This window comes from Zalophus californianus, chromosome 5 (assembly GCF_009762305.2).
Source record: "Zalophus californianus isolate mZalCal1 chromosome 5, mZalCal1.pri.v2, whole genome shotgun sequence".
NCBI classification, from domain to species: Eukaryota; Metazoa; Chordata; class Mammalia; order Carnivora; family Otariidae; genus Zalophus; species Zalophus californianus.
In genome coordinates, this window is record NC_045599.1 from 103645983 (window position 1) to 103669922 (window position 23940).

At 48.5% G+C, this 23940-nt stretch overlaps 1 protein-coding gene and 1 long non-coding RNA gene across 7 annotated transcripts in view; one reads left to right on the forward strand and one right to left on the reverse strand.

Moving 5' to 3' along the window:
- The first annotated feature begins 737 nt into the window (after positions 1–737).
- The window catches only part of CCNJL (cyclin J like), a 54421-nt gene continuing 31218 nt past the window's right edge, over positions 738–23940 (forward strand). For 2 of the 5 annotated variants that reach the window (XR_003522339.2, XM_027607022.2), the window contains exons 1-2: positions 738–815; positions 1930–2044. Coding sequence is in view for 4 of the 5 variants with exons in the window: in XM_027607022.2 (XP_027462823.1) it covers positions 1979–2044 (66 nt within the window). In the remaining variant the exon portion in view is untranslated. Of the gene's footprint in view, positions 816–890; positions 968–1101; positions 1138–1176; positions 1539–1929; positions 2045–23940 lie in introns of those variants that run through there. The other 3 variants (XM_027607025.2, XM_027607024.2, XM_027607023.2) reach the window with 3 other exon arrangements.
- On the reverse strand, positions 8761–13878 carry LOC113929829. 2 transcript variants are annotated; one of them, XR_003522340.2, is made up of 3 exons: positions 13622–13878; positions 10951–11120; positions 8761–9079 (listed from the first exon to the last, which is right to left on the reverse strand). It is a non-coding gene; the product is annotated as an uncharacterized LOC113929829 (long non-coding RNA). The 2 variants fall into 2 exon arrangements; XR_003522341.2 differs by lacking the exon at positions 13622–13878 and adding an exon at positions 13403–13457.

Genomic DNA, 23940 nt, shown 5'->3' on the forward strand with positions numbered 1-23940 from the left:
TGGGCGCCTGGGTGGCTCAGTTGCTTGAGCATCAGACTCATGATCTCAGCTCAGGCCTTCATTTCAGGGTTCTGAGCTCAAGCCCCACAGTTGGCTCCACGCTGGGCAGGGAGCCCATTTAAAAAAATTTTTTTTGAGTAAAGTTGGTATTTTCACCTCCTTCTATTTCTTCAAGCCTTTCTTATTGTTTCAACTTTTGTAATTTCTTCATTAAGAGCCTGCACTTAACAGTAAATTTATTCCTAGGTATTTTACACTTTTACAAGAATATATATATGTATGTATATATATATATTCTATTAAAACTGGTCTTTATGCTCCAATTGAAGCTTATCAAAGCTGACTTAAAAATTTTTTTTCCAGGTGGGTATGCGCTTGCAGGAAATCAGTCAGAAACTAAAGGCTCTTTAGTCGTGGCTATTTATTGAGTGTTCTTTGTATACCTGACATGGCGATTATTCTTTTACACGAATTATCTTATTTAATAATACAATATCTCCAGCAGGCTGCTGCAATTTTTGTTCCCATTTTATACAAGAAGGTTCCCAGGCTTAGAGCGAGTGAGGAACTTGGCAAAAATCATCCAGTTTGTAGGTGGATTGGAAACAGATCTGTGACTCTCCGAAAGTATCACAAAAACCCAATCAGCCAAGAGGACAGCCCACTGATGTGCCAATAGACCAGCTGATTCAAGGGAGTGCCTTTCCGAAAACAATCAGCTGAATTAAAATGACAATGCTTTCCAGCCACCGGACCCTTCCAAAAGACCGGTTTTCCTCCAACCTAAGACGAGATCTACACTCTGCGGGAACACAGTAAATACCAGTTCATTTACTGATCCTCCTTTAGAATGAAGGACTCGTGGGTAACCAAGAGTGGCTTTTCTCGAGCTTTCGTGGGAACTGTCCGTTTGGAAATCTACCTCCCCATACTAGGACAAGTTTAAAAGGAAAGAAAGGAAAAACAGGTGAAACCTACGTAAGATTGGCTACAGCAGCGCAGGCGGGAGACAGAACTTTCTGGGGGCATCCTGCCCGCGCGTTTCACGCGTGGTTGCGCGCAGGTGGCGCTGCGGTCCCTGCGCTCCCCGCGCAAGCCCGCGAGGCGCCCAGGAGGCCACCCAGAGTCTCCGCGAAGGTGAGAGGAAGCTTTTCCACCCAGGCGGGGGAGGAGAGCGGGCAGGAAGCGGAGCCAAGACTGGTGAAAGAAAAGACTCCAATTCCCAGCCCCCCGCCCTGCGGGGTGCGGGCCGGCGGCGCATGCGCGACGCCCGGCCCCCAATTCCCCCAGTGAGGGAGGGAGGCCCCCGGCGGCCGGGAGGCTGCGAGCCGCGGCGGGACCCGAGCGCACACAGGGGCGCGGCGGCGGCGGCGGCGGCGGCGGCGGCGGCGGGGGCGAGCGGGGCTGCGGAAGCGGCCGTCGAGAGCGTGGAGCGCCCCGCTCGTTCGCCCAGACGCGTGCAGGCACCCGAGGGCACCGCCGGCTCGGCCCTGATAAGGGCCTGGCGCCCGCAGCCCCCCACGCCCGAAGAGGGATGCGTGAGTTTGGCCCCGGCTCTAGGGCAGGATGTGGGAGCAGGACAAAGGCTGGGCGGCGGGGGAGGAGTTGGGGACGGCGAGCCGGTGGCCGCTGCCGGAGCCCCAGCCTCGGGCGACCTAGCGGAGTCGACAACTTTCCCTGCAACTTTTGCAAAAAGGAAGATAAAAATTCGGCCAGTTGTTGCACAGCTCCAGGTCGCCCCGGCTCCCGCGAGCAGAGGGCAGAGGGGCACCGCACCCTCCCCGGGACCGGAGACGACCACCGGCTCCGCCAAGCAGGGCAGGAAGGGGCGCCCGTTCGGGCCCCAGCCGGGGACGAGCGAGGGTAAGGGTGCCGGGGGTCGGAGCCCGGGGGCGTCCTGCGGCTGCTCAAGTTGCCGTGTCTACGCAGGGTGCGCCCTGAGAGCCCGGTAGCGTCGAATCGCTGCGCTGCATACCCGATGATGGATGAACCGTGGTGGGAAGGGCGCGTCGCCTCGGACGTCCACTGCACCCTTCGCGAGAAGGTCAGTTCCTCCCCGGCCGCGGTCGTGGGGCTGGGCATTTGATTGGGTCTCGATTCGATATCCTCTGGTCGTCCCGCGTAGGTACTCGAACCTACCGGCGCCTTGCCTTCTTCCTGCCCTTACCCTTCTCCCGGAGTGTCGTGGGGGAGACACTGGAGGTTGGGAGCTTTAACTGGTTTTACTTATTAGGAACCCAGACAGCTAAACGGAGATAGTCACTGCACTACTTAAAGCTGTATTTCCCATAGTGTTGACACCTGAGATGAATTTAAATAGTACATTTTAAAAAAGATTGTGTATTTATTTTAATGTGAAATTTAAAAATGCATATCTAGCAAGCTCTGCATAGGATAAATGATGCTGATTCTCATTGACTGTAATGATGTAGCAGTTTAAGATAGAAAAAGTTGTGACTCGATATAAGGAAAAGTTAGGTAAATGAAAGTACATGGAATATATAGTTATGCCCCCCTCAAAAAAAAATCGCTGGGATGGGACTGAATAAAATTTAACTAGTCTATAGGGGTGCCTGGGTGGCTCAGTTGGTTAAGCGACTGCCTTCGGCTCAGGTCATGATCCTGGAGTCCCGGGATCGAGTCCCGCATCGGGCTCCCCGCTCAGCGGGGAGTCTGCTTCTCCCTCTGACCCTCCCCCCTCTCATGCTCTCTGTCTCTCATTCTCTCTCTCTCAAATAAAATGAATAAAATCTTAAAAAAAAAAAATTTAACTAGTCTAAGTGAGAGGCTACAAAACTGGGAGGATGTGGGGAAAAACAAACACTCCCCTGTCCCCTGCCAGTTTGCCTCTGGGGGTGGCCGATATGTGATCCCTACACTCACTCCGCTCACCTTAAAGAGAGAAGTGCTGGTGGGCACTGAGAAGGTAGAACCTCCAAGAAGGTTGGTGGCATGGCCTGTGTGTCTCACCTGCTTCTGGGCTGAGACTGGGAAGGGTGGTTTGGGAAACAGGTGTGAAATAGAATGTATTGGTTTTCCTTCCTTCCTTTTTTTTTTTTAAGATTTTATTTATTTATTTGAGAGAGAGAGCAGAGGGAGGGGGAGAGGGAGAGGCAGGCTCCCCCTGTGAACAGGGAGCCTGACTCGGGGCTGGATCCAAGGACCATACGATCATGACCCGAGCAGAAGGCAGATGCTTAACCGACTGAGCCACCCAGGCGCCCCTTGTGTTTTGGTTTTCTAGGGCTGCTGTGACAAGGGGACTTAAAACAACAAGAAATGTGTTCTCTCACAATTCTGGAGGCTAGAAGTCTAGAATCGAGGTGTTGGCAGGGCCATGCTAATTCTTGGCACCCCTTGGCTTGGAGATGCATCATTCCAAACTCTTGAGTTGGTTGTCACAGGGCGTTCTGTGTGTCTGTCTTGTTTTCTCTCCTTATAAGAACACCAGCCATTGGAATAGGGTCTACTTGAATCCAGTATGGTCTCATCTTAACTAATTACATCTGAAAAGACCGTTTCCAAAGAGGGTCACCTTCAGAGATTCTAGGTAGACATGAATTTGGGGGCATGGGTGGATACTATTCAGCCCAACGTGGGGAGGGAGAGGCCTTCCTAGGGGGGTACTTGGGTCCCTACACAGACAGGTCCCACATCCAGTGCATTTGTACCTAGTGTCTATGGAGTTCTGCTTAAAAAGTCACCAGCTATTCAGGGGTTTTTTTCCCCTCATCAGGGAATAGCTGTCTTCCAACCGTATTACTATTATTATTTTCCTGTACCTACTAGTCTACCTCTGTCTTGCATTGGTTTCCCAGGCCATAGCTTTTTTCTGCTTCCTTTGGTCCTCTCCCGGGGGAGCAGAATGGCCAACATGCAGCCCGTTTTGGTCATCTAGAGAAGGAATCTAGGTCTTGGTGTTCAGTTAGAAAGCAAACCAGGCAGTCTAGGCTTGGTTCTTTTCTGGGTGGTGGCTAAATGAAGTAGAGAGAACTGCCATGGCAACTCGGCTTCCTTGGTTCTCATAGGCTTGAGTGTTGTCCGTTCTGCTCAGAGCTCAGGAGCAATGACCGTGACCTCATTTGCCCCTTTCATGCAGGAAGGCTGTCTGAGAGCAGTATAAACTGAATGAGCTCAGGTACCTGAGAATCCCCCATCTTTTATCCAAGCGTTCCAGCCACTCAGGGCAGCAGGGGCAGGTAGTCCCCCACTAATTGTGCCTCAGCCACACCACAGTGCCATCCGTGGTAGTTTCTTACGGGCTGCCCACCTCAGGGGGAGGAGAGGTTGGCCCGGGTTTTACAGGTTAGAAATAGAAACCTCTCCCCGGGGGTTGATGCCCGGGGTCTTATCTCAGGTTCCTTTGGCTATAGTGTCCTGCCTTCCCAATATATTAACTATTTTTCTGCTTTATTTCTTCTTTCTGTTCAAAGAAGCAGATGCCCCTCGAGACAAGTTGGCTTTATGGAGAGTTTTCAGAGAAAAGTGAGGACTAGGGGGAATCCAGACCAGCCTCACCTTTCTTAAGGAATGAGGGCTGGCCTTTCATTTTCCCCAGAGTAATTTTTTAGTAAACATCTATTCCAGTAATACATTTCTAACCCTGTAGGACAACTTCGTAAGTGTCTGGCACACAGTCGACCTTCCTTGTTTGTCAAATGTTGCCAGATGAACACAGAGCATGTTTGCATGTGTGCTGTGGAATTGTCAATCATTGAACCAGGAGTGGTTCTGCTCCCTGGATTGATGCAGGAAGCAAGGCTGGATCAGAGAGATAACGGGAGCCCCACTTTGTCAGATGTGCGATTCCAGAGTAGTGTTATACTATTCGTGTGTAAAATGTGACACTGTGGAAGTGAACTGTGGTGTTGGATGCAGACTAGTTACGGCGGTCAAACCCCGAGCCGCTTGTTTAGTCTCTAAACTTTGAACCTGGCCGCCATTGTCCATTCTTTCCACTACCACCAGAACTTAGATCGTGTCAGTTCCCTGCCTAAAAGACCTCCAGTGTCCTCCCATTGCATTCACAACTACCTGTGCCCGTGGTACCTGACACAGTTGGGCCCGGGCCTGCTCTCCTACCTTGTCTCCCACTCCTTCCCACACTGACCTCCTTTCTCTTCCTTGAATGAGTCAAGCTTATTTTGTGTCTCAGGGCCTTTGCACTGGCTGCTCCCTCTATTTGAAGTCTGCATTCCTCTATTACTATTCCTCTGTGTCTCTCCATCAAATCATCCTGTTTTGTTTCCTTTGTAATATTTACCAGTATCTGGATTTATTTCCTGTTGATGATCTTTTCCCTTCTGCTAGAATGGATGCTCTGCAAGAATCGAAGAATCGGCCAGTGTCAGTCTTGTTCAGTGCCGGGTGTCAGTGTCCAGAATAGAGCCTCTCTGATCTGAGCGGAGTTGTGAAAAGAATGAATCTCCTTTAGTTTCTTCTTCTGTAACCCAGGCAGGCGGGTATTTTATAGGAATGTTAGGAGTGACTTGAGGACTTGAGAACTGTGGGAGGTATGTCACGTGACAGGCCTTGTGCCTTTCCACTTAATGATTGTTAAATATGAGGCCGAATGTGAAACCGACAGTCACTTTCATGTAGTGTGTGGTCAGAGTAAGGCTTGGGGTTTGTGATCACCCTCGGAAGGCTTCATTAAGTCTGACAGGTAATCCTTATTAAGAAAGGCATCATTATCCCATTGGGCTATTGGATGGTAGGGGGTTGAGGCTGAGAAAGGCATCAGTTTGCCAAAAGTCACGTCCCTGGGACCCAGCAGCTAGACACTGTCAGCAAAATCTAAGCAGCTAGCCTAAAGCATCCTGACTGTGATGGGGAGAATGGAACCTTCCTCCCGCCCACATCGCTCTACTTTTATCCCATGCTCAGCCTTAAATTGCTGCCTTCATCATCCTTCCTGGCCTTGCTTCTGCTGGAACTGACCTAGAATCCCTTTCTCCCAACTACTTCCTCCTGGGGGTGGGGCTGCCAGCCAGTACAGGGGAGTCAGGTTTCTTACTTGTAACACCTGTGCCCTTGAACTTCTTCAGTGAACATGAGGTGGGGAGCAGATCCTCACCAGGCCAGTGGTGACAGTGAGGCTGTTGGTGATATTTCCCCATTACCAGGTGTATGTCCCCATGAGTATCCAGATTAAAGCTGAGAGCCCATTAAAACCTGGGGCGCCTGGGTGGCTCAGTTGGTTAAGCATCTGCTTTTGGCTCAGGTCATGATCTTGAGGTCCTGGGATCGAGTCCTGCATTGGGCTCCCTGCTTGTGCTCTCTCTCTCACTCTCAAATAAATAAAATCTTTAAAAAAAACAAACTGAGAGCCACCTTTTCTTTTTCCCCCAAAAGAGGAACCCACCTTAAGTTTAAAATTAGCTTTAAATGGGGCGCCTGGGTGGCTCAGTCGTTAAGCGTCTGCCTTCGGCTCAGGTCATGATCCCAGGGTCCTGGGATCAAGCCCTGCATCGGGCTCCCTGCTCCGAGGGAAGCCTGCTTCTCCCTCTCCCACTCCCCCTGCTTGTGTTCCCTTTCTCGCTGTCAAATAAATAAATAAAATCTTTGAAAAAAATAGCTTTAAAATAAGTTTAAAATTTAAGACCCCACCCTCCCAAAGCCATGTTGATAAGCCCTACTTGGCATGATCTGGTAGCTTTATCTTCCGGGGCCCTGGGGAGCCTGCGTGTCAGAGGCTCCCTCCTTCATCCTGTTCACCTCATCCTAGGATCGGGGTCATGGGATATCTCGGAGGTCTTTTTGGCCTGCCGAGATCTGCAGGGCAATCAGCCTCCTTCCTGAAGCTTGCTTTCTTTGCACACTCAGAGAACTTTACCTGTGTGAGACCACGTTTCTTGAACCTGTAGACTGATAGAGGACATTTTTACTGATTTGTGACTGAATTTATACAAAGATCTTCCTACACACCATCAACAAAAAGGACATTTAGTGATGATAACGTTGGCAGTTACTGTTGATTGAGTACTTACTGTTTCAGGCGGTGTGCCGAGCGTGCCCGCCCCCCATGCATTGACCCCTAATGCTGGCTTTGACCTTGTTTTACAGATGGGAAACTACAAGATTCAGAGGGTGTAACTCTGTTGAGAGCAAACAGATCATTGTATCAGAGCTTGAACATAAATTCATTTGCAAAAACATCCATTTTAACAAAGATTGGAAATCTGTGGCAGGGGACCATCAAGGCTGTACCATCCATGGCACTGTAGGCTCTGGGTTTCAGTCTGTGTTATGATGACTCTCCAACTTGGGTTTTCTTTAAACCACCCCGAGAAGCTAGCGGTCCCAGGCTCTGGCCTTGCCCTGGGCTTTGCAAGAGCCTTCTTTATTTGGTCCTGGTACCTCAGCTGTGTGTGGTGCTTCTCACCCTGAAGCGATTTGGCCTCCGGTGTTGTGTGTCCCTGGGATGGACATGATGGTGTTCTAACTTGTCAGGGCAGGGGAGGGACACTTCTAGGCCTTCTCCTACCCGAACTCTGACAGCTGGAGGTGGTAGAATCTCACCCCAGCTCAGTCCCCTGCCCCTGGGTTAAAGCCACATCATTTTCTAGTGGCTTCCAAAGCTTTCACGTCCTTTTATTTGTCTCTTCCAATATCAGTGTTTTGTCTTCTCACTCTTCTCCCTAAATTCCTTAAACTTCCCCACTGCAAGGCTGACCATTTGACTCTTTATAGAAAGTGTTGATCCAAGTCCATGCTCCACAGTTTGCCTGGATTGAGCCCTAACTGGTTTTTCTGTTCTCCTCCCCTTTTGGGTTTCTGCACACCCAGGGGACAGTTCTTCCCAAACCATGAGACCAAACTGGATCTACCAATAAGAAGATGTTTTAGATACTGGCCACAGGACATGTCTGCCCAGCTTAGTTCCAGAATGTGTCATTTAAGCCTATCAGACCCCAATGGCTGGTTTTGACAAACCCTTACCCACCAACAGGGCTGCCTTATGGTTGTGGTCTTCAAGGGAGACCCTAAGTTGCGGGTCCTCAGGGCCCTTCCTGGAGGGGAAGGTGAGGCTTTTAGTATAAGCAGGGTTTCCTGCAGTCCTGTTGGCACGGGTGATGGGGCTGCCCCCCAGGGTTGTATAGAGAGGATGGAAGACGGATTGAGAAATGGGGTGGGGGGGGCTGGTTGAGACATCATTCATGGTGGCGTCCAGCTTTGAGACTCCCTGACTCCAGGACCCCCACCTGTATTCTGAAGGGAGCTGGGGACAAAACTGAATCAGAATTGGGTGTTTTCTCATGAGCCCCTCTGGTCTTAGATGACAGAAGGTCTCAGTGTGCCCACAACACTCACCTGACACTTGGTCTCAGTGCACCTTACCTGTGGACGAAGCAAATTGCCTTAGAGCCTTCCTTTCGTCTGCACATTTGGATGGTGTGATCCCCGCCCCACCTGCCTCCCACGTGTCCCAGGAGAAAATACATGGGTATGGATGTACTCGGTCAGCTTTTGGGGCCTCTGGATTTTGGGGGAGGGCAGGGGGTTGGCGGGTACCCCGGTTGACTGGGGAAGCCTGTGCCAAGTGAGGGGAGGATGTTTAAGGCTTTGAGCTGGCCCCATGCCTCTACCCTTGACTTGTTCTTTGTCTTCCTAAACCACACAGCCCCTTGGGTAAAGGGAGTGCAGCCAACGATTCTCTGGTGTATCTGAGCACCTGGCAGAAAGAGGTGACACTGGGTCTGCTGTTTTCTCTTTTTGTTTTTTTAAAGTTATTAAACGTAGACACACACACACACAGAGTGGGGTGGGGTTTTTGGTGGTTTTTTTTTTTTTTTGCTTGTTTGTTTATTTAAGAGACTGCAAAAATAAATACAAGCAAACAGAAGAAAGCAAAATTCCTCCTACAGTCCCAGCACTTGGAAGTAATGATATTTTGGGTTAGGTTCTTCTCTTCCTTTGTGTGCATGTCATCATGATACATTTTTATTTTGTCTTCTGTGTTTTGTTTTTTTAGTAAAAATGGAAAATATCTTGAGTCAAAACGCTCTGTTCATTTCATAGTTTATCATGCACACATTTCCGTATCATTCTTCTGCACCCAATTCCTGGTTATTGGACACTAGCAAAAAAAAATTAGAAACAAGCAATTGTGCTTATTTAGAATAAGTAATATGAGAACATGGTAATAAAAACTAAGCTATATAAAGGGGTAGGTAGTGGGGCGCCTGGGTGGCTCAGTCGGTTAAGCATCTGTCCCCAGCTCAGATCATGATCCTCGGGTCCTGGGATCAAGCCCTACTCAGCAGGGAGTCTGCTTCTCTCTCCCTCTTCCCATCCCCCTGCTCATATTCTCTCTCTCGCTGTCTCACTGTCTGTCTCAAATAAATAAAATCTTTAAAAAAAGGGAGTGGTAGATAGTGAATAGGCCTCCTTCTACCCTGTTTCATTCCCCTAGTTCCATTCCATTTACCCTTTCTAAAAGGTACCGTTGATCCCAGCTTCTTGTCAATACTTCCAGAGTTATTCTGTGCATAAACAAACACACATATGTGTGTGTGTTCTAACACAAGTGTAGTAAAATTTGCACTTTCTTGTACCATTTGATTTTTTTAATGTGTATTTTTAATAATTTAAATATTTTCTATGAAACCAGTGAACAGAAGGGTTCTGTGACCAGAAAGGTTTAGGTTTTTTTTGTCTTTTCTGCTCATTGTAACTATGAAAGAATATAGTAGATGCTTTTATTGAATAAATGGATGGGATATTTCTTTTTGGCCATTTTTTATCTAAAAATATATATTTTATCTTATAAAATGCCATTGTAGTATACCATAGTTCTGTAAATTAATTTTTTTCTTTCATAACCCTATATACTAAATAACTTATGTCATTAACTATTTTTCTACAATGCCATGCATCATGTTTTATTGTGTGGATACACCAGGATTTGGTTGGCTCATCTCCTTGTTGGATATTTAGGTGGAGCTGCTTATTCATTTTTTAAAATTGAGTTGTAATCTATAGTGCAATGTACAGATCTTAAGTGTGCAGTTTACAGTGCACAGTGAGTTTTGATAAATGTATGCACTCATGTAACTACCACCATATTCAAGATACAGAACATTGCCAGAGCACCTAGCTGGTGTGGCTCTTGATCTCCGAGTCATGAGTTCGAGCCCCACATTAGGTACAGAGATTGTTTAAATAAATAAGCTTGAGAAAAAAATCTTAAAAAAAAAGATACAGAACACTGCCATCAACCTAGAAAGCTCCCCTGTGCCCCCTCTCAGTCACTCACTCCACCCTGCTCCCAGCCCCAGGCAGTGATCTGCTATTTGTAGATTGTATTTATCTTTCCTGGAGTTTTGTATAAATGGAGTCACCCGCACGTACTCTTTTCTTTCTGCCTTTTTCTATTTAGCATAATGCGTCTGAGATTCATCTGTGTTGTTGTGTCTATGAGGAGTTTGTTTTTTTCCTGCTGAGTAATATTCCATTTGTTTATGTATGCAACACAACTCTTTCATCCATTTCTCGCTTGTCCTTTGAGGCATTTCTAGTGGACTGTTTGATTATAAATTGCACCGTGGTGGTGATCTAGTCTGTCTGTGCATATGGCCATGAGAATAAATTCCTTAAATAAAATTGTCGGTCATAGGGTAAAATTTTGAGAATTTTGCCTGTCACCAGTTAATAAATTCCCAAAAGGTTGCATCTGTTTGCACTTCCACCAGTGGCGTGGGAGAGTGCCTGCTTCCCAACAGCTTTGCAAGACCAAGGTATTGCTTTTTTTAAAAAAAATCAGTGCCCTTTGGATAGGTCAAAGTGGTGTCTCCTGGCTGTGTTTGAAAGGAATGGGAACCCAGGGTGGGAAAAGCACTGGAGGCTGGAGGGCAATGGGAAGGGAACTCTGAATCAATCTCCCAGGACCCGGGGAGCCCCATCTGCACCCCCTCGGTGTGTTGCTCCCAACCCCCAGGTGGCACTTACTTGGAAACTGAATCCTTCCAGATTTGCATTTTCCAGAGGCATTGGCTCCCTTGGAGGTCACAGGAGCAGGCGATGCCAGAACCTGGGCATTCTTTGGGATACAGACAACCACACTGGTACCACGAGCTACTCAGTCCAGAAATGACCATCCAGTGACTTGGGTGGGTGGGCTGGGGGAACAAGAATGGGAGGGGAGGGTCATTAGAAGAGAAGCACCAGGAACTAGATTCAATGACTATAAGGAAAAGTTGGAAAGAACCTAAATGCTCATCAGAAGGGAATTGGTTTTGCTGTGGGGGACCCATTAGATGTGATGGGCCAAGACAGCTTGGCACATAATGACTGCCGATTTTTCTGATCATTGTGAAAAACCCAGACAACTCAGAGCATGTCTGACTCTGGAGTGTACCTCAGTTTGTTTTGACTTTTTATGATAGAGATTTTTAAAGATACACAAAAGTAGAGAGAATAGTAAAATGAATTCCATGGACCCTCCACCGAGCTTAGTACCTATTTCATCTGTTCCCCAGACAGCATATCATTTACCTATAAATATCTGCTACCAGACTGTTTTTTAATGTAACACCTATGCCATTATCACACCTAACAAAATTAACAACAATTCATTAATATCTATTGTTGTCCAGTCCATATTTAGTTTCTCCATGTGCCTCAAAAATGCCTTTAAAGTTGGTTTATTCAAAACATTATCCAGATAAGGTCCACATATTACATTTCTTAAAAAATTACTCTTGGGGATGCCTGGGTGGCTCAGTCGGTTGAGCGTCTGACTCTTGATTTCAGCTCAGGTCATGATCTCGGGGTTGTGGGATCAACCCCCGCATTGCGCTCTGCACTCAGTGGTGAGTCTGCTTGGGATTCTCTCTCCCTCTCCCTCCCCCCCAAAAAGTAATCTTTTTTAAAAAAATTACTCTTAAGTTTTTTATTCATGATGGTCTCCCTGCCCGCCCCCATTCCCTTAAAAACATTTTTTTTCCTGTAACATTGCCTTTTGGAGAAACCAGATCATTTGTTCTGATAAATGTCCCCTACCCTTGATTTGGCCTGTTCCTCATGGGATCATTTAACTTGAGTACATGGTTCACAATTTGTTTTCTATACTTCCCTACTCTTGTGGGATTTTAATATGCTGTAACCTGCTTGCTGTTGAGCTGTCAGCTCAAACATCACTTCCTCAGAGAAGCCTTCCCTGACTCCCAGACAAGGTCAGGCATGGTCCCCTTGTTACATTCTCAGACCACCCCATGTTATTCCTTCAGCGCTTAGCACAATTTGTAATTATACAGTTCTTAAAGGGAATATTTGATTTAGAACTGGCTTAACCCCTATAAAGGGCAGGCCCGTGAGGGCAGGCTGGGGCTGTGTCTCTTCAGTTCCGAGCAGAGTGACTACTGCACATCGCAGACACCTTATCTGGAGTCTGTGCCCTACAGCCCACACATTGCCTTCCTGGACTTCGCTGTTGAAACAGGCTTATGGGGTAGGTAAGCATGGCTCCCAGTAATCCATCCTGCTGGTAGAGAAAGGGCCTCTGAGAGCTTAAATGCTCAGCCAGGGCTTCCCTCTTTAAGTGGAAGAGCTGGGCTTTAAAAACCATGCGATCTGCTGTCCAGAGCCTGACTTAGGACAGGCAGGAGAATTGCAGCCAGCCTTGAAGTCAGTGATGGTGCGACACGAACTTGCCCTCGAGGGACGTGAGAATGCGGGGGCTCGTGGTATAAAGCTGTTGGCTCTGAGTTCATATCTCTTGGTAGTCTGTCCTTTTGTACTCACTTTCTGTTTTGAAATAATATCAAACTTACAGAAGAGTTGCCAGCACGGTACAGCGATTGGGAACATTTTAACACATTCGCATTATCGTTCTCTTCTTCCATCTTTATTTGTTTTTTCTCTGGACCGAGTTGCAGGCATCATACCCCATTATCCCTTAACACTTCAGGGTTTATTTTGCATGGTTACTTTTGAGATTGGCCATGAAGTGGTTTTTGGGGGCATTTTTGTCAGACCACTAGGAACATCTTCCCAGGTGTCGGGAACTTCCCTGGAGGCCTGTTTGGGGAGGAAGGGATTTTAGCATTCTGGTGAGAAAGGAGGAAGCCTAGGGGCCACAGGCAACCTTTCTACACCGTGATTCTGGGGAAGGCAGAATTCTGGCTTATTTTCTTGGACCATCTCCATGACCTCATTGGCAGACAGCCTCTTTATCCAGCACGTACTGAGCCCCAAGTATAACCTGTAGACCTGTGGGGGGCCCTGCCAGGGGAGTGTGGCCTCAACCACGATAGTCCACATTACTGTACATTAATGGGTGTTTGCTTGACAAACCTTCCTTGACGATCCAGGTCCTCAGGCAGCCCTCTCGGGTGTATACTATAATTATCCCCATTTTACAGGTGAGACATCCTTAAGCTTAGGTAGTTAAATGACTTACCTAAGGGCGCCTGGGTGGCTCAGTCGTTAAGCGTCTGCCTTCGGCTCAGGTCATGATCCCAGGGTCCTGGGATCGAGGCCCACGTCGGGCTCCCTGCTCAGTGGGGGGCCTGCTTCTCCCTCTCACACTCCCCCTGCTATGTTCCCTCTCTCGCTGTGTCTCTCTGTCAAATAAATAAATAAAATCTTTAAAAAAAATAATAAAAAATAAATGACTTACCTAAGACCATACAGCGAAGAAGACGGCAAAGCCAGGATTTGAAGGCAGGCAACCTGGCTCCAAAGCTCACATTGTTAACTACTACAGATGGTCACACCTCGTTGCCTAGAGACGCATGAAAAGCTTCAAAGAGGAGGTGCGGTTTGGGCTGGGTTCAAAGGATAAGCAGAAGCTTGCTAGGCAGAGAGAGGTGTGGAGGAAGTTCATCTCCCGGGGCGGTGTGTGACGGCCACTCGGGGACCTGCGAAGGGCGGTCTGGTGAGTAGGAGAGGGGAGGAGAGGGACCAGGAACGTGGGCTCTGGGGATGCGGGGCTCCCAGAGGTGTACGCATGTCCTGCGAGCGCGCGGAGTACTAGGAGGAGGGAATGCTGGATCACTGGGAAATGGCCTTGGCCTTGGAGACCTGTGTCTTCAGCGTTGGTGGTGGTCCAAAGAAATGGCATCTGAACTAGGGCAGGAAGTGGGGAGACTTGAGAGTTTTAGGAAATAGAGTCAAAGGACCTGTTAACAAAAGGAGAGAAGGGTTTCAAGTTTCTTACCGGTTGGAACAAAGTAATTTTCCATTGCTGAGCATGATTGGCTTTTTTCACAGTGAACATGGTTCTTAGAAAACTCCTCCTAGCATGTGCTAGTTTCTGTTTCCTCTTTAAAGACTTCTGTTCACTTAAGGGAGTTAATGTGTATTGGGTGCCTACGATAGGCCAGACGCTGTTAAATGCTTGGCGCACATTATCTCATTATCATCTCATTGACTATTAATGTTGCTTTAAAAAAAGACAAGTTGGGGCACCTGGGTGGCTCAGTCGGTTAAGCGTCTGCCTTTAGCTCAGGTCATGTTCTCAGGGTCCTGGGATTGAGCCCCGCATCGGGCTCCCTGCTCAGCAGGGAACCTGCTTCTCCCTCTGCCTGCTACTCCCCCTGCTTGTGCTCTCTCTCTGTCTCTCTGACACATGAAGAAATAAAATTTAAAAAAGACAAGTTAATTGTCCTGACCAAGACACTGGCAGTTCTTAAACATCGGTGCGCGTTCATTCTTGCATTCAACGTATATTTTTTATTTTATTTTATTTTTTTTAAAGATTTTTTTTTATTCATTTGAGACACAGAGATATGGAGAGAGAGACAGAGAGAGAGAGAGAGAGCATGAGCTGGGAGAGAGGCAGAGGGAGAAGCAAGCTCCCTGCTGAGCCAGGAACCCGATGCGGGGCTCGATCCCAGGACCCTGGGATCATGACCTGAGCCGAAGGCAGACGCTTAACCATCTGAGCCACCCAGGTGCCCCACAACGTATATTTTTTAAAGCCCGCCACAAGCCAAGCACTACGAGCTGCTGGGCGTAGAAGTGTTGAACACAACCAAGTTCTCTACCTTCATGGAGCATGTGGTCAAGCATCAGGCTCAAACGAAGTGCACACAAAGCCCGGATGGGCGCCCAGCTGCGTCCCCAGGAAGTCTGAGACAGTAAAGCTGGAAATGGGTAATGCAGTAGACCACGAGGGCTGCCTCAGACTGGAAACAGTAGAATTTTATTCTCTCACAGTTCTGGAGGCTAGAAGTTCAGAATCAAGGCGTCTGCAGCTCTGCGCTCCTCCCAGAGGTTCTCGGGGAGGATCCTTCCTTGCCTCTTCCTTGGTGCTCCTTGGCTTGTAGCCACACTGGTCCCTTCTCAGTCTCCATATTCACCCCGCCGTCCTCCTGTATCCATCTCTGCCTAGTCTTTCCTCTGTGTGTCTCTATTTTCTGCCCTCGTGGGGACACCAGTCATTGCTTATGAGCCCACCCTAATCCAGTACAACCTGGTCGTCACTTGATCACATCTGTAAAGACCCCATTTCCCAAAAAAGGTCACATTCTGAGGTTGTGGGTAGATAGGGATTTTGGGGAGACGTTATCCAACTCAGTACAGGGGGAAGCCTCCATTTTTCTGTGAATTCTTAGAAGATCCCAGTGCCTGTCATCAGCTGACCACAGTGGCAGAAACCCTGGACGGTAGATCAGCGGGGGAATGGCGTCCCAGCAGGAGCGACTCAGGGATAGTGGCAGTGCTTACCCTGCTCACGTGTTTCAGGCTGGTAGGGTCAGGGTGCCCAGGGGGATCCATCAGAAGGAATCTGGAAATCGGCGACAGGACCTGGAAGTGTCACATGAAGAGCTGTTGAGGCCACCGCTTAGGAATGGTGACCCAGGAGGGAAGGTAGAGAGATCCAAGGGTTGGACCTATTCCAGAGAACCGCCCCTGCACTTAGATAATGGAAGGTGTGGGAGAATGAGGGGCACCCCCAGTTGAGAAGGTGTGAGGGATGTGGTCATATCCGGAAGCTGCCAAAATGAAGAACCTGGGGGACATTTTATAAAAAGGCCACGAGTGTTGTCTCTGGGGGCGTGGAGAGGTCCCGGGGGCCGGGGTGGGAGAGGGACTGCGGAGAGGTAGGCACATGTGTCTTTGGCCACAGCTGGGTGCCCAGCAGCCGTAGCCGGGCCTGTCACAGAGTCTGCTCTAGAGGACAGAGGCTCTGGCTCCTGGGAGCGAGGCGGTGTGTCCAGAGCTGACCCTTTTCTGAGTTCAGAGGGCCAGTGAAAGATGTGGTGGCTTGGCGTGACCTTTCTGTCTGCTGGCAGGAAGCTACAGGCCGGAGGTCAACAAGAGGGATGTCACTGGCTCTCTGTGCCGCAAGCCACTCTCTCCGGAGTGTTGAAATAGTTTTCTCACAGAGATGTTGGTTCTTTACTGAAAATACCTCCCAGGGCTTTATGAAGCAATTGGGGCAGAGAGGGGAAGGAGGGTGATCCTCGGGCCTCGCAGGGCCTCCTAGGTCAGTGGTGTGTACTGCTGAGGCCTCTGAAGAACCAGCCTACCCCCTTCCCCTTTCTTTTTCCCTTTCAATTTGCAAGTCTCCACTTCCTGTTGGTCACCTTGGTTACACATGGTGTTTCTCCATGTCTTGCTACCCTTTGTTCTCAGGCAGACACGATCCCTCAAGCTGTTTCCCAACCAGCTGGCCCAGTGCCTGGAGGCCCAACCTCCCTAGGGAGGCAGTGGTTGGCAGCACTGAGGATGAGCATGGCGGGAAGCACAGAGGAGACCAGTGTGGTTTTCCGTCAGTGGCCAGTGTGGGAGAGCCCCTCGGCCCTGCTCTGTACCTTGGCCATTTATGAAGTGGTTGTCACACTCAATGCAGCATCACACCCCAGGCCCAGCCAGTTCCTCTGATGTCCAGGCCCAGGATTTGCCACTAACCTGCAATGTGGCCTCGGTTTTCTGGGTACCGACCAGTCCTGGGGTGGTACCACTGACCGGGCCCCCCTCAACAGGGTGAGTGCTGGGATGGGGAGCCCAGATGGAGTTACAGTTGTCCGTAGGGCGATAGCACAATGAGAGACAGAAGTGGGGGCATGTGTGTGCAGAGAATCAAGACTATGTACATGCTCACACTTCTCTCTCAGTGGTGGGATTGCTAGTGAATTCAATTTTCTTTGTATGCATATATGTGTTTTCTAAAATTTCTATAGTAATAAGATGTCTTATAATCGGTTCAAGATAACATCACTTTGGAAGGAAAACACAAACCTAAACTATCCCATGGAAGCCACAAAACCGTGTTATGGGCGTGGAGTCAGAAAGCCCAGATTCAGATCTGTCACTTATTAGCTAGGTGACCTTAAGCAAGTTCCACAGCCTCTCTGAGCTGTCTTCGTCTGGAATACTGGGATGCTGATAATCCCTACCTTGTGGGCTTGTTGGAGGCTGAGAAGACAGAATGCGTGGGACACAGTATCTGGCAAATGAGATACATATATATTTGAAATTATGTATGTAACACATGTATATAAAATGGAAAGTTGTATAGAACTGTTCATCACAATGGGTGATTCCAGATACTTGTGAAGACCAGAGAGGAGGTGTAAAAGCCTGGGGATGCTGAATTCCAGGGGAAAGAGAAAGCTGTGTCCTTGCCTTGGGGTGGCACGTGCCTCAGTCTACCCAATAGCAGTATATGGTTTCCAAGGAGGAATCAGGTGTTTGCAGAGGATCGGGAGTTGAGTTTCTATAGAATATATAGAAAAGATACGTGTATATAGTATCTGAGGTGGGGCTGTTGGCGGGTTGGGGGCAGGGATTTAATTTGGAGCCGAGTCCCTAGACCCCGCAGGGCAGGGCACCCAGGGCCGCCTGGGTAAGCTGGCATCTGGAGCCTCTTGTGCCACTCCTAGGCTCCTAATGGCGTGGTTGTGGGGAAGTTCTTACCAGGGCAATTCTGCACGTGAAAGCAATGGTTTTTGATCTCAGCGAGCTTTTCAGTAAATCTCTCCGCTTAGCATCATCAACTTATTGGGAGTTGAGCCAGGGATTTTCCCCGGAGTCTCACCTTGCAGATGCATTGAGGTTTAATTTCCCCAGCACACCCATGCCCAGCTGCCAGCACCCTAAAGCACCATCTCGCAGAACGAGCTCTCTGGGATGTTGTTACTCTGCCCGCCACCCCCCACCCCCGCCCCCACCCCGAAAGGGGTGGTGGTAATGGTGATCTGTGGATAAACAGATTGAACCTAGAGTTTCCTAAAACTATGTTAAGTTTTTTCCTGAACAAATGTTTCAGGGCTTCCAGTGAGCTTTTAGGAAGGAACAAAGTAGAATGCAGTATATAGTATGGCCCACAGATCCCTCTTCTTCAGGGAGTGAACCTTGGGTCTGGGATGTCATGGAACACACATTGGGAAACATTGCCTTGGAAATGACTGAGTGTGGAGTGCATAATTTATCATTCTTGAAGTTCCCAGTCCCCTGTAAAACACTACCTGCTTCCTCTGTGTTCACCCTCTGCTGCTATTGGGTAGACTGAGGCGCGTGCCACCCCAAGGCCAGGACAGAGCTTTCTCTTTCTCCTAGAATTCAGCATCCTCAGGATCTTACACCACCTCTCTGGTCTTCAGTTGCACATTATGATCGTTTCATTCGATCTAAGATCAGGAGCAAATCATTTTTACTTACCTTTTCATTTCAAGTATTTGCCTTTGTCCAAGGTTGAACGTTTTGTTAATTATTAAGTATCTTTTTTGTGTCAAGAATTGAGGCCACAGAGCTGAACAAGACGAACCCATCCCTTTCCTCATGATGTTTACAGTCGAGGAGTGAAGAAAGACACTAAAAGTGAATGGGTGGAAGGACGGATGGATGGATGGATGGAGAAAAGTTCTAGATGCTTGGAGAATATCTGATAGAGGCATGACCAGGGAACACTTTTCAGAAGTGACTTTTAAGCTAAGATCTGAAGGAAGAGTAGGTTAACAATGAGAAGTAAAACCATAAGGCAATTAGAAAACAACTCAGTGCAGGACACCAAGGGTTAAAATGAAGACCTCCCTTCCTCCCTTAATAGGAGAAACCAGGGGTGACTGGCTGAACTTTTACAGTGCATGTGACCTTCAAACTTCTCTGAGGTTAGCCTCAAAATGCCGGCAGAGCCTGTGTGTGAAGAACACAGGCTGAATTTTCTCCCCCATCTGTCCTGCAGCAGTGACAGGCCAGGGTCCCTGCCCAGGTGTCCTGGCTGTGGGCTCCAGCCTGTGTAGCTGCACAGCAGCCTGGCCTCACCCATTCTCCCAGGCACATCTGAGCCCAGCACAGGTGTACAGTGTTTGCCACCTCTGCCAAGGTCAGTGCCTTTGGGGGAGGAGAGAGCAGTGGCGGCGAGCCACATGCCTGGAATCTTCAGCAGCCTGTCCAGGCAGCCCTGCTCCCTCTGCATGCATCCCAGTTTGGGTTTTGTAGGCGTTGTGATTCACTTGTCCGCGGCCTTTCTCGGAGCGCTGTCCCTCTCAGATAATCCTCTTTCTGCTTTGGAACCCCCAGACAGAGCTCTTGGTCAGCAAGCAGGGTGGTTATTAAAGGACTCAGCCTTTTCTGAACGTGTACCACCTTCCTTTTCCCCAGAATGGTGCCTCTAGTCACAGAAGTGTCCCGTGTCATAGCAGAGTTTCCCACTCAGGGGGCAGTCCCCACACCCCCATTGGTTACCGAGGAAGGATGCAAGGCTGGATAAGGAGACTGGGGCGAGGCAGGGATGGCCACAGGCAGGGAAAACATTCCCCCAGCTGGTGTTGGCTGAGGTCACATCTGTGTTCATCACGAAAAACACTCCATTCATTCAAACATTCATTCACTCATTCAGCAGATACTCATTAGCGCTTGCCTTGTGCCAAGTACCAGGGGTACATCTAAGACCTGGAGGGAAAAGTGACTCCCTCTCTCTGACAGAGGTCACATTCTGCAGGATGGAAGGAGGAAGACAGTTAATAAGCAAGCAAACCCACTGCGCAGTGTGGGAAGACACAGGCTGCTGTGGCACGGGAGGGCGGCCAGGGAGGGACCATCACGGACACCACAAGGGAGAGAAATGGCCCAAATGTCCAGAATGGGGGTCTGATGGAGTCACGACACAACTGCACAGTGATGAAACGCTCGGCGACCATTGAAAACGTGGTTTCCAGTGCCATCTTGAAGGGGAAGTGGGGTACACTTGTAGATTATGATCCCCTGTTGTGGAATTTGCACAGAGAAAAACGTGAAGAATCCATGTAAAACTTAACACGACTTCTCTGCGCGAGGGATCAGAAGTGATATTTGTTATTTTTTTCTACTTTTGAAAATTTGTCAGTGAATATATAATTTATAACTAGTAAAAAGGAAGGAAAAAGATGACTACTTGTGGGTTGGACTTGGGTGGGATGTTGCATCTTGCGAGGACGAAGTGGGATATTTAGCATAGTGCTGGCATGGGGCATATTCTTATGAAAGGGCTGATTTTCTCACAGTCGTGATGATGTGGGATTGCCAGGGAATCCTTGGGGATACATTTTGAGCTGGGCCTTAGTATAGTGGGTATCTAGTCCCTCCCTCTTTTTCTTTTCAAACTGGAAATACAGTAATTGGAATTCAAATCGATTACACGTTGAATGTTTTTTTAAAATTTCAGTCTTGGGCGCCTGGGTGGCTCAGTTGGTTAAGCGACTGCCTTCGGCTCAGGTCATGATCCTGGAGTCCCAGGATCGAGTCCCACATCAGGCTCCCTGCTCAGTGGGGAGTCTGCTTCTCCCTCGGACCCTCTCCCCTCTCATGCTCTCTCTCTTATCTCATTCTCTCTCTCAAATAAATAAATAATCTTTAAAAATAAATAAATAAAATAAAATTTCAGTCTTTTTTGAAAGTTATTTTTTAATTTGTTTTTGAAGTTTGTTGGACATAACAATGTTAGGTTTCAGGTGTACAACATGGTCACTCGAAAAGTTCTATATACATTAAGCTATATGTTCACCATGATAGTTACCATCTGTCACCATACAACGTTATTATAGTATATTGACTGTATTCCCCATGCTGTGCTTTTCATCCTCGAAACAATCTTTTTTTTTTTTTTAAGACTTTATTTGACAGAGAGACAGCGAGAGAGGGAACACAAGCAGGGGGAGTGGGAGAGGGAGAAGCAGGCTTCCCGCCGAGCAGGGAGCCTGATGCGGGGCTCGATCCCAGGACCCCGAGATCATGACCTGAGCCGAAGGCAGACGCTTAATGAATGAGCCACCCAGGTGCCTACAATCCTCTTTTACTGACGTAACATTATATTAGTTTCAGGGGTACAACATAAGGATCGAATATTTGTATATATTGGGAAATGATCACCACAATAAGTGTAGTTAGCATTTGTCACTCAACATAGTTACATTTTTTTCTTGTGATGCGGAGTTTTAAGATTGACTCTCTTAGCAACTTTCAAATGTACAAGACAGAATTACTAACTGTAGTCACCATACTGTACATTACATCCCCAAGATTTATTTACTTTATACTTACAAGTTTGTACCTTTTGACCGCCTTCACCCATTTCGCCCATCTCCCACCCCCTCGCCTGTGGCAACCACCAATCTATTCTGAGTTTGGGTTTTGTTTTTTTTTTTACTTCGAGTGTTTTTTAAAAATCCACAGTGTTGAAAGCATGAAAATAAAAATCACACAAGATCTGAGTGGTCCAAGATACCGCTGTGAACATTTTGTTGTATATCTAATAGTTTTTTCTTGTCCTTTGTTACTATTTTTATTTTTCTCATTATTACTATTTTTAAAAACCAAAATAAACTATTTTGGTAACAGAGGCAGTTTTTTGTAAGGTGGATTCCACCCCCGCACCTGAACTCCTCGGGGCCACCTGTCCCTGGCTCCAGCCTGCTCATTTAAAGATATAGCTGAGGAACGCGTGCTCTCCTGTCCGGCTCAGGGGATAGAGGGCCCGCGGCTTGGGAGGGAGAGTTTCTGGAAGCCTCTGCCTGTCCCGATGCCCCTCTTCATCTGTGCCCTGCCCCCACCCTTTCTGCTGGCCACAGAGATGTTGCCCCTGCCCTCCTGAGTGGAAGGTCACTCTGCCTGGCCTGGTTCCTGCCCCTTTCCGCCCACACTGGCAGCCGAGTGCCTGCCTAATCCGGGAGGGCTTTACAGGCCGCCCCTCAAAGCAGGCTGCTCTTTTGTTTCTGGAATCCAGACCCCTCGATAGGAGGGGCTGGCTTCATGCACCCCTGCTGCCGGCTGCCACGGCCTTCAGGCTGACTTAGGTCAAAAGTGCCTGGGGAGGAATTCGGATCTTTAGAGCAAAGCCCTTGTAATGAAGGCCTTTCCCCCCTTAATTGGGTTAGGGAAGGAATCAGCTGGGCTCTCAAACTAAACAGGGGAGGCATGCTGGCGTCCCACACTGTTGTTCATTTGCCAAGGAATCGCCCTTCTCGGCACCAGAAGCTGAGGCTGAGAGCCCCTGATTCCATTTGGCTTGGGGGTTCTCTGGAAGACCTGGAATGGGCGGCTTGGTTTCCTTTCTTGCAGAGGCCCTCGGGCCCAGCTGTAAACCCTCAGGTCGAAAGCTGCATTCCACCCGACAGAGCACGTTCCTTTGAGAGTCCAAAGAGCTTTTCACAGAGGCAGATAAGCTCCGTTTATCTGAAGTTTGATTGCCTAGCTTGAGGAAAAGGCCACTAAAGCTTGCGGATTGCTGTTAAGTGCCACATACTTTACAGTTGTGGCAGTGTGCCCCCCCCATTTTTTAGGACGAGGGCACTAGGGTTCAGAACTCACATGCCCAAGGTTAATAAAGAGTGGAGTTGAGATTCCACCCCAGAACTGCTGACTGCACAGTCCCTGCCAGGCTGCTCCCCAATATGTGGGGAGAGAAGTGTATTTGGTGTAGGGAAACATATTACTGTATTCATTCTTTTTCTTTTTTACGACTATTTTTTAGAGCAGTGTGAGGTTCACGGCAGTACTGAGCAGAAGGTACAGAGGTATTCCATATACCACCTGCCCCCACACAGGCACAGCCTCCCCCATATCCACATGCCCCACCAGAGTGGTACATTTGTTATAGTCGGTGAACCTCAGTGATACATCATTTTCGCTTAAAGTTTATGGTCCACATTCAGGTTCCGTCTTGGTGGTGTACACCCTGTGGGTTTGGACAAATGTATAATGACATGTATCTACCATCATAATATGATACAGAGTAGTTTCGTTGCCCTGAAAACCCTCTGTGCTTGGCCTGTTCTGTCCCTCACCCCCCCAACCCCTGGCAACCACAGCTTTTCTTACCCTCTCCGTAGTTTTGCCTTTTCCAGAATGTCATATAGTTGGAATCCTACGATACGTAGCCTTTTTGGATTGGCGGCTTTCCCACAGTAATGTGCATTTAAGTTTCCGCCTGCCTTTTCCTGACTGTTTGTTCTTCTGAACTTGTGCCCATAGTTCCAGAGCAGCTGCCTCTGCGCCAAGCACGCCCTGGACCCCGGCAAATGGTACAGGCCCGACGGACCTGGCCCCCACCCTCAGGAGCAAGAGCTTAGCAGGAAGACACATAAATAAGTAAATATTTGGCCACGAAGAATAGCATGCTCTGAGAACCAGGGGGGACCTGATTTGGAATGGTGAGGGGTCAGAGAAAACCTCTCTTAGGAAAGGACATTTATTTATTTAGTTCGTTTAAAAGATTTTATTTATTTTATCTGTCAGAGAGCGAGCACAAGCAGGGGGAGCGGCAGGCAGAGGGAGAAGCGGGCTCCCCACTGAGCAGGGAGCCCGACTCAGGACTCGATCCCAGGACCCCAGGATCATGACCCGAGCCGAAGGCAGACGCTTAACCGACGGAACCAGCCGGGCACCCCAGGAAAGGACATTTAAAGCAGGATGTGAGGAACGAGCAGAAGTGGGGATAAAGAGCCTCACAGGCCTAGCTTTCAGAATCCTGCCTGCTTTTGGCACCAGCCTCTTCTGGGAAGCCCTAGCTGC